Source organism: Arvicola amphibius, chromosome 10 (assembly GCF_903992535.2).
Source record: "Arvicola amphibius chromosome 10, mArvAmp1.2, whole genome shotgun sequence".
NCBI classification, from domain to species: domain Eukaryota; kingdom Metazoa; phylum Chordata; class Mammalia; order Rodentia; family Cricetidae; genus Arvicola; species Arvicola amphibius.
This window is the reverse complement of record NC_052056.1, coordinates 60,335,553-60,351,525: the sequence shown is the minus strand read 5'-3', so window position 1 is coordinate 60,351,525 and position 15,973 is coordinate 60,335,553. Positions and strand designations below refer to the sequence as shown.

The 15,973-nt window shown below is 49.8% G+C and overlaps 1 protein-coding gene across 1 annotated transcript in view; it reads left to right on the top strand.

The window, feature by feature from the left end:
- The window catches only part of Slc12a8 (solute carrier family 12 member 8), a 135,934-nt gene that overhangs the window by 48,189 nt on the left and 71,772 nt on the right, over positions 1-15,973 (top strand). The window contains exon 5 of the mRNA XM_038345979.1: positions 12,343-12,456. Coding sequence (XP_038201907.1) covers positions 12,343-12,456 — 114 coding nt within the window. The remainder of the gene's footprint in view (positions 1-12,342; positions 12,457-15,973) is intronic.

Below are 15,973 nucleotides of genomic sequence, written 5' to 3'. Positions count from 1 at the left end.
CATGTCCAGTGTTTCAGTTTCATTCCTCTTGTTAATGGTGTGTGTGCACGCATGTGCACGTGCATGTATACATCCATGTCTGTCCATCCTCTTGTTAATGGTGTGTGTGCACGCATGTGCACGTTCGTGTACACATCCATGTCTGTCCATCCTCTTGTTAATGGTGTGTGTGCATGCATGTGCACGTGCGTGTACACATCCATGTCTGTCCATCCATGAGTCTGTGCATGCGTAGACCAGAGGCTAACCTAGGGTGTTGTCCCTCAGGTATTATTCACCTTGCTTTTGAGATAGGGTCTCTCACTGGCCTGGAACTCACCAAGTAGGTAAGACTGACCGTCCATTGAGCCCCAGGGTTTCATTTGCTTGTCTCTATCTCCTCAGTGTTAGGATTATAAGCATGTGTTAACCACACCCAGCTTTTAGGAACATTTGATTAGGGGGCCAGGGAGATGACTCAGTGGTTAAAAGCCTTGGCTGCTCTTGTGTAGGACCTGGGTTTGGTTCTCAGCACCTGCAAACATCTGTAACTTCAGTTCCAGGGGATCTGATGCCCTCTTCTGGCCTCTTCTGGCCTCTTCTGGCCTCTTCTGGCACGAGGCACAGACCTAGTACCCAGACATATACACAGGCCAAACACCATATACATAAAATAAGACATTTGCTTCCTTAATTAACTGATTAGTTAATGTGTGTGCTCACATGTGTGCAGGTAGCATGTGCAGAGGCTAGAAGAGGGCATCAAGCGTCCTCCCCTCCCCTCCCCTCTGCTCCCCTCCCTTCCCTTCCCCTCCCCTCCCCTCCCCTCCCCTCCTCTCCTCTCCCTCTCTGCCTTCTCCTTTGAGGCAGAGTCTCTCCCTAAATCTGCCACTTCTGTTTTCTCAGCTAGTCTGTTGTAGGAATCTGAAGGATACCAACTTCTTACATGATGGGATCTGACTTCCTGTCTTCCTGATTACGGAACAAGTTTTCCTGATCTCCGAGTTATTTCTTTGGCCCTCTGACTTCTTACATGCGGGTGCTGGGATGTTGAGTTCAGATCCTCATGTTTGCAAGGCAAGTACTTTACCTACTATGCTGTCTTTCTAGTCTGTGTTTCATTCCTTTTTATGACGGAATAATATTCCACTGCCCAAGTATGCCACATTTTGCTTATGCTTTCATCTGTTGATGGACACTTGGCTTGTTGCCAATGTTATTATTAAGAATATTTTATATTTTTGTGTGTCCCGTAGGGCTAGGCACTAGAGCCATCCTAGGAAAATAGCTACCTGGTACATAGTCTAACAGAAAATTAGGCAAGTAGCCACACAATAACAACATACATGATTGCTGTCACGGGACCTGTGAGGACAGGCGTGTAGACTGTTTGGGTCCTGCACTTGCCCGACCAGTGCCAACCTTTGGTATAGGAGTCTCTTTTCCTGGGCCTCAACACCTCCATCTGTAAAATGGGTTTCAGGTTAAAGCCTCCTGCGATATTCTCAGGCTTTGTGATGCTGAGTCTTCATCTTGGCCAGTGGTTCCCAACCTTCCTAACGCTGAGACCCTTTAGTACAGTTCTTCATGTTGAGGTGACCCCCAACCATAAAATTGTTATCATTGCTACTTTATAACTGTAATTTTGCCACTGTTATAAATCTTAACATAAATATCTTTGGAGAGAAAGGTTTGCCAAGGGGGTTGCGATCCACAGATTGGGATTCTTTGTGGGATTCTTTGTTGTTGCTGTGGTTTTTTTCTCTGTGATGCTGTGATCGGAGCCCAGGGTCTTGTGCGTGTTAAGCACATACTCTACCACAGATATACACCCCCAGCCTAGGCCATGGGAGTCTAAGTTTCCTGGGTGGAATTGGGTCGGAGATCTGCGGGGCAGGAGCTGCGTGTTTCCGTGTGTTAGCCTGGTGCTGGGCAGGTGTGTGGCTTGAGTGGCGATGGTCCTGCACTCTGCAAGGCCACCTAGCCTCCTCAGCTGTCTGCCTAGGTGACATATCTGCAGAGTGGGGTAGGAGTGGGGTGGGGATGGACTTGTGGGTCAGAGTCCCCATCAGCGTGGCACTGTGAATGGATAGCTAACTGCAGAGGGGCTGAATTGGCTTAGAATTCTGTTGGGGATGTCAGGTCAGAAGTTTAAACCTGGGAAATGGATGCCAGAGGCAGGGACAGCCAGAAGGAGTGAGTGGTGCCTGGGAGGAGCCCACAGCTAGGGTGGAGACTTCCTGTCAAACAGCCCCTTGACCTGGCTGGAGAGTGCATTCCTTTCCCCCAGGAGATAAGAGGCCAGATTTTCCTTTCTCAGGGGCTCCTTCACTCTGAGAGTTACACAGGCCATTTCTGGGGTGGGGTGGGAGGGTTCTGGGGCCACAGTCCCTTGTGTAAGGCCCCATTGACCCTAGAGCTAGTGGCTCCCTTGCACAGCTCCCTGCATCCCTGGGGGAGTTGCAGGTTGTGCAGGGGCAGCACAGACTTAGAATCTGCCTGGGATCCCTGTCTCTGTGACTCCCATTTTACCTGAGAAAACGCACCAGGGTGCTGGTAGCTTAAACGCCTAGCTTGAGGAAAGCACTCCATAGTGCAGCATCTGGCACAACCTTGTCTGTCCCATTGCTGTCCTCACCTCAAGATACTGCTTGTCCCTTGGGGCCCAAGTCGACCTCAGTCCCTATTTCTGGCATTTAACACCCCCTTTCTGGCTATCCTCTGTGGGTGAAATCTTTTCTCATTTTAATTTACAGACTCCAAGATCATGGTAAGGGAAAAGCTCAGTGCATTAAAAACAATTTTTAAAAATGTATTTTATGGTTATTATTATTGCTGTTGTTTTGGTTTTCCAAGACAGGGTTTCTCTGTGTATCGCCTGGCTGTCCTGGAACTCATTCTGTAGACTAGCTTGGCCTCGAACTCCTCCAATGGAGCTAGAGAAGTAGCTCAGAGGTTAAGAGTGTTTGCCGAGTGTAAGGCTTTAGTTCCCAGCACCCACGGGCCACCTGCAACTTCAGCTCCACGGGCTCCCCTCTGGCCTCTATAGGCAACTGACAACATGTTTACATACATACAGACAGATATACACATACATATAAAAACAAAATAGAAAAATGTATGTGTATAGGTATTTCGCTCGCGTGTATAATTATGTACCAAATGCATGCCTGGAGGCCACAGAGGCCAGAAGAGCATGAGGGATCCCCTAGGACTGGAGTTACTGATGATCGTGAGCTGCCAGGGAGTTGTTGAGAACTGAGCCTTGGTCCTCTGGAAGAGCAGCCAGCAGTGCTCTTAGCTGCTAAGCCATCTCTCCAGCCCCAAGTACTTTTTAAAGTCGAGGCCATGATCACAGATGGAGCAGCTTATTAGCTGTTAGAAACCCTCTTACAATAGGAAAAGTTCACCTTCCCTTCCTCAAGGGAGAATGCTTGGCTCAGAGAGGACCAGGATGCTCTTTTAGAACACAGAGGTGGCCAGAGTCCAGTCCCTGGACACTTAGTGACTCCCCTACCAAAGCAGAGTGACTACCCTGGCACCTTTCCTTCCTCAGGCCCTTTATCCCCTTGGATGCCAGTGTGTGTGTGGGGGGGGGGGGGCGGGGGGGAACTGTGTGTGTGTCTCTTGCTTTTTTGCTGTTTCCTGGCAGCCGGTCCTGCTCAGGGTGGAGGCCTTCCCCAGGGCCAGAGGAGGCTCCAGGCCTCCAGGCTGCCTTCCCTGGGCAGTCTGGGTGGACCCCGCAGGCCCTACCCCTTTTCACATTTCCATTCTGGCCCCTGTGGAATGCCCTGCCCTCTCTGTGTTTTCTCTCTGGGTGGGGGCTCAGGCCTGTAGACCTGGTTCACTCCTCTCTCCAGCCTCTCCTTGAAAGAACAAAGCAGAGGCCAGAGAGTAGCCTGAGGGATATGCCCAGTTCATGGCCCAGAATTCCTTGAGGGCCCCTTCTAAGCCTGCCGTATTTCCCCCTCCTTCTCGCAGGCCAAGCGCTGTACGCCCCCCCCCCCCCCTTATGTTCTATTCTTTGCAGGGATTTTTTGAGACAATCTCTTGCTCTGAGGCCCAGAGCAGCCTCAAACTCGTCATCCACCTGCCTCAGTTTGAGATTGCAGGCAAGCACCTCCCTGTTTAACTTTAGTTCCGTTTCAATACACTTTTATTGGACACCTTGAATTGTGCCCAGTGGGGAACGCCTCCCATCGAGACTTGGTGGTAGCTTTTGACTCTCGTGTCTTCTAAAGTCCCTCCTTTCCCTGTGCACTCTGGTGTCCTTAGTTGTTAGGGTGGCTCGGTCTCTGCAGGCTCACATGTCTGTCATGTCTGGAAACGCCGATTTCCTGGAGTTCTGCACCACCCCTGGCTCTCCCGAACTTCTCCTGTTCTTTTCTCACAGACCTTGGGGGTGGGGGGGCGTTTGCTCAAGATAGCCCATTTAGAACTGAGTGTTCCAGAGCCTTCCACTCTCTGAACACTGTCCAGTTGTGGCTCTCTTTGTTAGTGCCTATCTACTGCAAGAAGTGCAGTGCACTGGATATCTATGAATAATAATAGTACATTATGTATTTACTTACCATAGACTAGATCACACAGAATATATAATTATAATATATAATATAAGCTTATATAAGTATAAATAATTATTATAATCATAAGATTTTTATATCATATATATTTAATATAATTATATATATGTCAATATGTCATTTTATTGCTGTTTCTTTAACAGAATAATAGCAGCAGGTTTTCCCCGGGGGTCATGACCTATGACCTCAGGTTCTAGGGCATTTTAGCAGTTTCAGGCATGGTTATGTACAAGCCCTGCCCAGGCTCAAACCAGACAGAATTTGTACTGAGAAGGGGACGTGAGCGTGAGGTCCCATCCCTAACCAAGAAGCTATTTGTAATTATAATTGGCATCTTCTGGTAACGGACAAACCCAGTGGACAAACCCAGTGGTGTGTGGCTGGATATGTCAAACATATTCCAGGGCAGACCCATGCCCAGGAGTGTTGGCCAACACAAAACAGTTTCTGTAGCTTTGGTGTGTGCGCGTGTGTATGTGCACTTTTTATTTTGTTTCGCTATTTTTTTTTTTTTTGTCTTATTGACTTACTTTCTTTAGTTTGTCTGTTTTGATTTTGTGGTCTTGTTTGTTTTTTTCCTACTTTGTTTTTGTGTTTTATTGAGAGAGAGAAAGCATGAAGTTGGTGGGGAGGAATTAGAAGAAGGGAAAGAGTATGATTAAAATATATTGTATGGAATTATTTTCTAAATACAGATTTTTTTTTTTTAAATGGCTCAGTCAACCAGACCGTAGTTCCCTTCCCTCCTCCCCTGTCTTTCATCTCTCATTATCTACACTTATGAACGCCTCCAGTGTCACTGGTAATTCAAAACAGTGGGAAATAGAAAGCACACAAGGCCAGTGGCAGAGACTGGCTGTAGCTGCTTTGTCATCTGCTGGTTCCTGGTTCCCGGTGGTAGGGCAGGGGCTGTGGACCAGGGCGAGAGGGAGGGTGGGGGACAGGGGGCGGCAGCCCACAGAGGGAAGCCAGCCTGAGTTTTGCTTCTGGCATATGTTTGGGTGTTGTGTGCTGAGCCCTGGGAATGAGGCAGCTTTCAGAGGGAGGAATCTTTGAAGAGATTCTCTCCTGTACCCCTCAGAGTGTGGCCTGCGGGCCAGGACTTGGCATCACCTGGGACCTTGTTAGGAATGCAGGGCCCCTGAGAAGGAAGGGCTCATTGCAGCCCCACAGGGAGTCTGTGGCGGGACCAGGGTATCCGGATTTATCTTCTTGTCACGGGTCTTATTTTCTCCTCGGAGATCTTGGGCAGCGGTAAGCCTGGAAAAGACGCTTGCACCCCATGCCCGGGCACGAGGAACCCAGCTGGGACTTCTCCCGAGGCCATGCCTCTGTGTGGTTGTCCTGTCTGCTGACCTGTAGCCCCGTTCCCATCTGCTGCTCTGGGAGCTAATCCCCAAGGCCCAGGCCGGTAGGGTCCCCTCGTCTCAGTGCCTTTTACTCATTGTCGCCTTTCTGGGCTTGGGCAGTGGCTCTGCATCTGGTTCCTGTGCAGCTAGATGAGGCCTTTCACTCCCTTTCCTTACCCTTCTCCGGCACACTATTTCAGATCTGCCCAGATCTCTGTCCCCAGAGTATGGCAGGTAGTGAAGGCACTGAGCCCTCCTGGATTTCAGTCCGACTCCACAGCTGAGGGTGTGTGTGTGTGTGTGTGTGTGTGTGTGTGTGTGTGTGTGTGTGTGTGGGTGAGCTCAGGAGAGGGGGCGGGGGAGACATGCAACAGGAGGCTTGAGCGGTACTTCCTCTGGCGGCTGTACTGTACTTCCTTCTTCTTTGAGGATCCCAGCCTGCTGAGCCCCGGTGGCCTTTCCTTACTCTGCCTGGGTCCCTCCTGCCCCTCCCTTTGGGGCTGTTTTGGTCCCTGTGCTTTCCCAGAACCGTGGCCTCTCCTTTCCTTTTCCTGTGATCTCTCAGGCCCCACCCTCCCCTCAGTCTGGGGGGCGCCCGCCTCCCTCCCTTCCTCTCTGCAAGCCCTTCCTCCACTCTTTCTATTCCTGGTTGGAGCAGCCGCTCCCATTGTCCGTTCCCAGGAAAGGGATGTCTGGTTGGTCTCTGGTCACTGGTCACCGGTTGCTGATTGCAGGGTGGGGGATCTGAGCCCTAAAAAAAGCCGGGTGCTGCGGGAAACTCTGCCCATGGTCCACAGTTCACCGCGCCAGCACCCTCAACGGGTTTTAGAAATCTTATTTTCTAAGTTGGTCCACAGTCACAACCCGACACCACCCACACCAAAGTCTCAGCTGCCCCTACTAATTTCACCATGGGCTGTGTGTGTGTGTGTGTGTGTGTGTGTGTGTGTGTGTGTAGGGGGTTGGGTGAGTACTGACATGGCAGGTGCCACAGGGTGTTTCCCAGCAGCCACTGCGCCAGGCTGGCTAGGTCTGTGAGCCCGGACAACTAACATGGAGACCCAGAGTCTTTGTCGCTACTTGTGACCAGAGCTGAAGATAATTGGGAAAGGATGAGGAGGGCTTCCGTGAGCACCCCTGGGAGCTAACACTGGGCCCCCAAGGACTACAGTGTATTAGCAGCATCATGGGAACCTGAGTGACCCGATTCTGGGGAGAAGTCAGGCCTTCAAGGGCATCCCTCTGCCTCTTCCTGCCTGGACTTGTGACGATTTGTTCTTTCTTCCGCGGCCCTGTGCTGTTTTTGGTCTTCCTAAAAAGTACACAGCTCAGAGGGGCCCAGAGTATTTTTACTCCGTGGCTACAGAAGCAGATGTTCAGGTCAAGCCCAGACGCATTCACGAGCAGCAGCTGCAGGTCGTCAGCATCCCAGGCCCTTCAGGGGTGGAAACGGCAGCAGCTGACAGGACCCAGCTTTTGCAGCAAGCAAATGACATTTGGGCTGCAAGAAGCAAACTTAGGTTGGGGCTGTAGCTCAAGGCTAGGGCACTTGCCTAGCACCCTGGTCCTGCAAAACAGAATCCCAAAGCTCACGGAAAGAGAAGACAGTGATTGGGAAATCGACGCTGGGCTTGCTCCCAGCGGTACCTCTCTTGGCCCTTGTCTCCTGGGTATCTCTGACCTGCAACATCGCTCCGCAGGGACTGAAGAGGAGTCTGTGCCACCTGCATCTGTGTGTGAAGGAGGCAGTTTGGCAAGCCTCTGTAGGAGCTGGCCCCGGACTTGGAGCCCTGAAAGGAAGGGAGGGAAGCAGGATGGGCAAGAGTCACAAAGGCCTGGAAGATGGGGAGGGGGTGTAGGAAATAAAGTGAGCCTCAGACATTCTTTTTGTTTTTTCAAGACAGGGTTTCTCTGTAGCTTTTGAAGCCTGTCCTGGAACTTGCTCTGTAGACCAGGCTGGCCTCAAACTCAGAGATCCGCCTGTCTTTGCCTCCTGAGTGCTGGGATTAAAGGCGTGTGCCACCATTGCCCGGTGGACCCCTGCTTTTACAATCTATTTGTTCTAGCTTGTTTCTGATTTTCTCACAAACGACTCTGATCCTCTGAGAAGCAGGACAAATGGACATGAAGAAAAAGAAAGAAGGTGGTACGTCTGGAATGCCCCTGCAGACACTTGCCTTCACCTGGCCATCATTCATCTTCCTAAAAGATAATAAGTAGATTACCCTCATTTTTTAAACTGGAAATAAATGTTATGTGGAATTTTTGAAGGAAAAGGATTGTTGGGTATAATGGTGAGTGCCGGTAATCTGAGCATTGGGGAGGCTGAGACAGGCAGATCATGAGTTCCAAGTCAACCCAAGCTACAGAATGAAATCTGTGTGGAGGAAGAAGATAGACAAAGGAAGAAAGGGAGGGGAGGAGGGAGAAAGAGAGAGCTCAAAGAGAAGGGAGAGATAGAAGGAGGGAGGGACAGAGAGAATGAGAATTGCCATAATTATTTATATAGCCAACCACAGTTATTGTTAGGGTGTTTTCCATATATATATATATATAAAACAGAATTTCTCTGTGTAGTTCTGGCTGTCCTAGAACTTGCTCTGTAGACCAGGCCGGCCTCAGATTCGAAGATTCACCTGCTCCTGCCTCCTGAGTACTGGGATTAAAGGCATGAACCACTAGGCCTGGCATAGATATTTCATATATATATATATATATATACATATATATATATGTATATATATATATAAATTTATTTTTAGTATTTAGAACATGTGAAGGTTTTTTGAGACAGGGTTTCTCAGTAGCTTTGGAGCCTGTCCTGGAACTCACTCTGTAGACCAGGCTGGTCTCAAACTCACAGAGATCTGCCTACCTCTGCCTCCCAAGTGCTGGGATTAAAGGCGTGCACCACCACCGCCTGGCTTATTTATTTATTTTTAAAATTAGCATGCTAGGTATTAGATACCATTATGGCATGTGTCTTAGTTAGGGTTTACTATTGCTGTGAGGCGGCACCATGGCCGTGGTAACTCCTATAAAGGAAACCTTTAATTGGGTGGCTCGCTCACAGTTTCAGAGGTTCGGTCCATTATCATCATGCCGGGAGCATGGCAGCATGCAGGCAGACGTGGTGCTGGGGCTGAGAGTGCTTCATCTTGCAGGCAACAGGAAGTCAACTGACTGTCACACTGAGTGGAAGCTTGAGAAAAGACCCCAGAGTCCACCCCCTCAGTGACACACTTCCTCCAACACGGCCACACCTCCTAATAGTGCCACTCCATTTGGGGGACATTTTCTTTCAAACCACCACAGCGTGTCAGTTTTCTATAATACTAAGCACTGCGGTGTTTGGTTCTGATACTGGTTTTCATGCATGCTAGGCACGAGTAAAACCCTGAGCTAGCTATACTCTAGTTTGTATCTATCTATCTGTCTGTCTGTCTGTCTGTCTATCTATCATCTATCTATCATCTATCATCTATCTATCTCTCTCTCTCTCTCTCTCTCTATCTCTCTCTCTCTCTATCTCTCTCTCTCTCTCTCTCTCTATCTATCTATCTATCTCTCTTTGAGACAAAGTCACATTCTGTAACCCTGACTGGCCTTGAACTTTTCATCCTGTGTCTCAGCCTCCTGAGTGGCTGGAGTTACATGTTTGTGCCCCAGGGTCTGGCTTTAAATGTCTCCACTAACCTCTAAATGATCGCAAGCCTCCAAAGTTAGAAACCCAGCTCTTTCCCCAACATAATTGCAGGAAAACATTGGCAATATTTTTGTTCACAAAGTTCTTTTCAAAGGTAAGGTTATTCCCTCGAGAAAGGCAAACAACTAGACTTAACCCAGGGCAAAGGGTCAGGGTAGGAGGATTTTGAGTGTGCCAGGGTGAGTGTGTACCAGTGCATGTGCTTGTGGGTGTGTTGTAATGAGTGTGCCCATGCATGCTCATGTACACGTAAGTGTCTGTGCATCTGTGATTGGGCCAGCGTGAATGTGTGCTTGTGAAATACCCTTGTGTATAGGTATGAGCCTGTGCCTGTGTGCCGGTGTATGTGTGTATGCAGATGTAATGTGTGCTTGTGAGCATGCCAATGTCTGCGCTGCGAAGTTGTGTGTCAGTGTATGCCTCTGAGCGTGGCACTGTGATGTGGGCTTATGAGTATATCATTGCCCGGAGGAGAGAGCCTCCGGGGCCTCCTCCTGCTCCATTCTCTCAGCCTGTAGATGTGAGGGAGAGGTAGAGAAAGCTGCCCTGTTGACACCACTAAGAGACTAAAAGGCCTTTGAGCCTGCAGGGTGACCAGGCAAAGCCCTCAGGCTAGGGGACCAAACCCTTCCTGTCTGAAGACCTCCTTGGAGGCTGTGGATGTGAGCAGTATGGAATGAGGTGTTTATGTGCTGTGGGCTGGCCTGCTCAGGGTGCACAGCCCTGGCTCAGATATGCCTCATCCCAGCCTGACTGAGCTGAGCTCCAAAGCAGCCTGCCTGGTTTTCTCCTCAGGAAGACTAGTCAGTGGGGTCAGCCAACGGCTAAGCTAAAGTTAACTTAGCTTGTTATTGCTTTTTGTTGATGAGGGGAGGACCAGCTGCAAGGAGGCCAAGCCCTTCAGAAACCTGCTGTGGTACTTGGGATCTAATATGCCAGAACCAAGTCTCTATTCAGCCAAGAGAAAGCAATTGACAATGATTTGAAAGTCCGGACTGGACTCCCCAACGCTCTCTGTGCTTCTCTGAGCTTCTACTTCATTATTTTCTTGAAGCATATTTTCTCTATGAAGTTATGACTCCTGGAAGCTGTGGAGGCACGTGGCCTCTTGGGAGCCATCGGAGACCAGGGAACTCCCTTTATGCGGGGAAGCTCTGAGTGGATGGGGGCGGGGCAAGGCTCGTGGTGGGGTCTGTCCCCAAGCTCTGAGGCACTGTGGTGTGTGATGGCAGGGGTTGGGGGCAGCAGTTCATAGATACAAGCTACCTACTTTCTAGGGGACAAGACTCCCTGAAAGGCAAAGCCGAATATCCTGGGTGTCCCTGAGCCGAGAATGTTTTACTCGTGTCTCAGAATTCCACGGCCTGCTCATGTGGTGCATGCTGTTCAAAGTGACCTCTTTTAACAAAGGAAACAAAATGGATTGAAGGCCCTTGAGAAACTCTGCTAAGGTCGATGTGCAGACATATTTAAAATCCTTTGAAGAATTCAGACGTCAGGTGTTCTTGTTAAAAAGTAGCTCTTGGAGGAGTGTGGCCGGAAGCCTGGGGAGGAGATGTGCCAATGGCCCGAGAGATCTAAGAGAAGATGAGGACGGGGTCCACTTACAACCTACCTGCTGTGTGCCAGGTAGAGTGGAGGTGTGCCAGAGGGGATGTGGGTGAGGAGCTGGAGGTGGCGCTGTGATTAAGAGTAAGTACTGCGGCCACAGAGGACCCGAGTTCGGTTCCTGGCCCCCACATCAGGTGGTTCACAACTGCCTGTAACTCTAGCGCCAGGGGACCCTGTACCTTCTTTTGACCTCATGAGCACACACAGATGCATCCACATAAATAAAATTAAGTATTTTTAAAGCAAGGACTGTGGTTGAGGCTGGAAACAAAGCTTAGCCAGTAGCCTGGGCACTGCAGTGCTGGCTGCAGAGTGAGATCAGGGCCAGCTTGAGCAGCTTAGAGAGACCCGTCTCAAAATTAAAAACAAAACCAGGGCTAGAGATGTGTGATAGGCCAATTAGCATGCATGAGGTCCTGAGATCAATGCCAAACAAAAACCAAAAGCAAAAAACCAACCAACCAACCGAACAACCAAACAAAGAAAAAACAGGCGTAATATTGATGCTCAGAGAGAGGGGTAGTGGGGCAAGGAACATGCCCCCAGTGCCGGCACAGGAGAGGTAAGGGGTGAAGGGGACTTGGCAGACTGTTTCCAGGTTGCGGGAAGCTTTGACGTTCAACTTTAGGAGTCTGGACTTGATTCTTTAGCTCCCAGGGCTCCAACAGGAGGTTTTGAAGCAGGGATTTATATCAAGCAATCACATAAATATACCCTCACTGAAAGATGGTGTCATCATTCTGAAATCTATAAAGGAAAAACCAAAAAAAAATCTGTCCCTCGAGCTAATCACTCTCCTCTATGCCATTTCATAGCTGTATAGCTGTAGGTACAGGTACACAAGTCAGGTTTCCAGTCCCTGTCTGTTGTCTGTCTCTCCTGCACACCCTGCCTTTGAATGTTCAGTATTAAATGCCTGCACACGGTGACTTAAGCCCATAATTCCAGCAACGCAAGGAGCCTGAGGCAGGAGAATCATAGTAAATTTGGGGCTAGCCCAGACTACACAGTAAGTTCCAGGCCAGCCTGGACTACCGAGAAAGACTTACCATGCTGTAAACAACCCGATGTCCTTGGCCCTCTGCCCCCATTGCCTTCCTTTATGTCATTTCAGAACACGGCTTTATTGGGTATTCCCCAGAACTGCTGAAGAACAACACTCTGCCAGAGTACAGCCCTGGGGAGTCTTTCTTCACTGTGTTTGGGGTGTTCTTCCCAGCAGCTACAGGTAGGTGTCTGTTCTTTCTCACTCTTGCCTGAGGGGTGTAAATACTTGATTCCCGAAGCTCAACATCACAGTCGGCCTGCACGCTCTCTTGGAAAGAGCAACTGACTTTGGCGATGGCGTTTGTTAGCTCTGCCTTAAAAGCCGTTATTTTCACAGTGGGTTTGCCTGTTTGTAATTTCTGAAGGCCTTGACCTGATTTCAATAGTCTTCCCTCTTTATTCAGATTATGTATCTTGACCAAATTAGTAGAAGGGACACCTTTTTCTTCAAGCAGAATATGATGGATTCTTCAGCAGGACAAACTGCCTCTGTCATTTATAGAATGAGTTTGGGTTGTGTCCCCTCCCCGACCCATGCCCCATCTACCCAGGGATCAGAGAAATTAGGCCCCTGGGCAGAGAGTGAACCTCCTCATCCCGCCTTCCCCCATGACCATGGAGGAGACTATAGAATTCTTGCCTCATGTGTGGATCCCTGGCCTAGGAGGCAAGAAGCTAACGCGTGACAGGAGGCCCATGGGAAATGCACAGGAGAGGGCCATCTCCAGAGCGAAGACCAGAAAAGTGTCTCTGGTGCTGATCTGGAGCAGCTGTTGTCTGCTTCCTATGCGCGCATGGCCTGTCCGTACCACCTATGTCCATGCACTGTTCTCACGTAGGCAAGGGGGTGGGGGGGAGAGAGACGCTTCTAGGATGTCTAATGTGAAAGAGACTCCAGACACGTGTTGGCAGGGGTGTGGACAATCCACACTTGCCTGTCCTACCGAAGGGAAATGTAAAATGGCCACACCACTTTAGAAAAGTTTGACCCATTCTTAAAAATTCCATATACTCAGCCCCCGGCCCCTCTAATGATCTGGAAACAAGCCCTTGTGTGAAGACTTGAATGTGAAAACTCAAAGCGGCTTAATGTGGGCTAGAGATGGCTGAGTGACCAAGAACACTCCCATGAAGGCATAAGTCACAAACAACCCCACACCAGTTTGGAATCACGATTAATAGAATGGTTATTTATTTAAGGGGGAAAAACTTACAGATCACCATCCCAGACAATGGCCCTCTGTGCAATCAGGAAGGGAGCCTAGTGGCCAGAAGTGGAGCCGGAAGCCAGAGAGCGAGTGGAGGGCAGTGGCAGCTTTTTTTTTAAAGAGAGAGACCACACCCCTAATGGGCTGGTATCTCAGCAGCTATTGGCTGAAGGAGCGGAAGGAGCTCCCGCAACACCTCCACATGGCTCGCAACTGCCTGTGACCCCAATTCCAGTGAGGGTCAAATGCCGTCTTCTGATCTCCATAGGCAGTGCGTACAGTACACACACACACAATACTTAAAATTTTCAGAGCAGCTTAATTTGTAGAGTCCCCAAATGGAAAGAGCTTGAATGCTCATCAGCAGGTGAGTAGATAAATTGTGAGTGTTATGGGTTAAGTAAAATGATGCAGATCCCTGAGTGGCTGCAGCGGGCAGCAGGTCCCGAGACCATGCCACAGGTCCCTGAAGTGGCGGCAGGCAGCAGGCTGCGGGTCCCAAGAGCAGCCAGTCCCAGGCAGGGATGGTGCAGTTCCCCAAGTGGCTGCAGTGGGCCACGAGGGGCAGCGAGTCCCAGGCAGGGAGCTGTGTGGTGAGTGAGCGACCTCGATGGGACAGCCAGTCCCACGAGGAGAGACAGATGGATGGGCACGCCATGAGACCACGCTGCATGTCTCTGAAGGTAGCTGATCTGGGGCAGGGAGAGAAACAGAGACATGGATAGGCATGCTATGCAGAGTGAGGTAAATAAATGTTTTAATACAAAAACATAAGTAAACTGGGAGACCAGGCAGAGTATACCTCAGTAAAGATGGTGGAACTTGGTCACCTGACCTGGCTCTCAGTTGAGATGGCAGTGAAGTCACCTGACCTCAGTTAAGCTGGCAGTAAGTTCACCTTTGTAAGAGAGTTCACATGGGGGAACCAGGCAGGGAATACCTCAGTAAAGATGGCGGAACTTGGTCACCTGACCTGGCTCTCAGTTAAGATGGTGGTAAGGTCACCTGACCTCAGTCAAAATGGCAGTGATCACATGTTGTATGGAAGAGAGACCTAAAGGTGTGCTCCACCCCATCGCTGAGCTGCCATGCCACCAGCCATGGTGGGGAGCAAAAGGCTGGAATTGAAAACAACTGCCTTGTGGATCCAACCAATCTTGTTGGCAGCAGTAGTGGTGGCAGGGACAGTTTGAGGAAAAGTGGAGCCTGTGGGACATTGGCAGAGTGAGGGTAGGAGCTGAAGAATGGGGGTAGAAGCTAAAGGAACAGGGGTAGCTGCCTGCTGAGGTCGAAAAGGAGGGGGTTCATTAGCTGGGTCCAGAGCAGAAGTGGAGGGTTCTTCCAGCTCAGATGGCATAGCCAGGAACATGTGAGCAGGTAAACAACTTGCAAGTCCAGAGGGCTTAGGCTTAGAGCTTAGATAGTAAAAGGCTTGGATATAAGGAAATTCCTTCCATTTACCTGTGCACTGACAGTAGTTAGAAAGCTCTCATAGAATGTCGGGATCAAAGGTGCCGTTAGTTGGCCACTTTAAATTGTTATCTAAATTGTAAGAAGTCCATTCTTTGAACAAAGATGAACAAGTGCTGGAATCTATAAGTAGGGCATTAATGCCCGGGTTTTTAGGGCCTCTAAAAGGCATCCATCCCAGGGGACATGGATGGCTTACTACCCATAGCTGAAACCGTGAAAACCCACGAGGCCTATAGGAGGATGTCGCCCCTCTATAGGCAGGGCGTGAATTGATGGCAAACACCACAGGGCTCGTAGGACACCGTCCTCTGCCTATAGGTGGGGTGCTAAAGCCTGACTGGCTCTGGTTGGGGCAACTTGGAAGCCCAAGAGGCCAGAGGCCACTCTGAAAGGCCTTTCACGGCTGGGGGGGGGGGCGTGAAATGGATTAATTAAAAATGCTGCAGGTCCCAGAGTAGCTGCAGTGGCAGAAATGCTGCCGGTCCCTGAGCAGTGGCAGGCAGGCAGGCAGCAATAGGTCCCTAGAGTTGTAAAAAAAAAAAAAAAAAAAAAACCCTGGTTCTGGATCCCGACCCCTTCTGAGTCACGGCACCAATGAAATGGATTAATCAAAACTGCTGCGGATCCCCAAGTAGCTGCAGTGGCAGACATGCTGCAGGTCCCCAAGTGGTGACAGGCAGCAGGTCCCGAGAGCAGTCAGTCCCAGGCAGGGACTGGCACAGTTCCCTGAGTGGCTGTAGCAGGCCACAAGGAGAGACAGACAGATGGGCATGCCATGAGACCACACTGCATGTCTCCGAAGGTGGCTGGTCCCAGGTGGTGAGTCACATAGCGGCAGCAGGTGAGAGACAGACGGATAGGCATGCCATACAGAGTGAGGTTGGATATTTATTTAGTGGGTTGTGGAAGGGAAGGGGGAGAAAGAAAAGAACAGAGAGAGAGAGAGAGAGAGAGAGAGAGAGAGAGAGAGAGAGAGAGAGAGAAAGAGAGAGAGAAAGAGAGAAGGAAGGAAAGAGG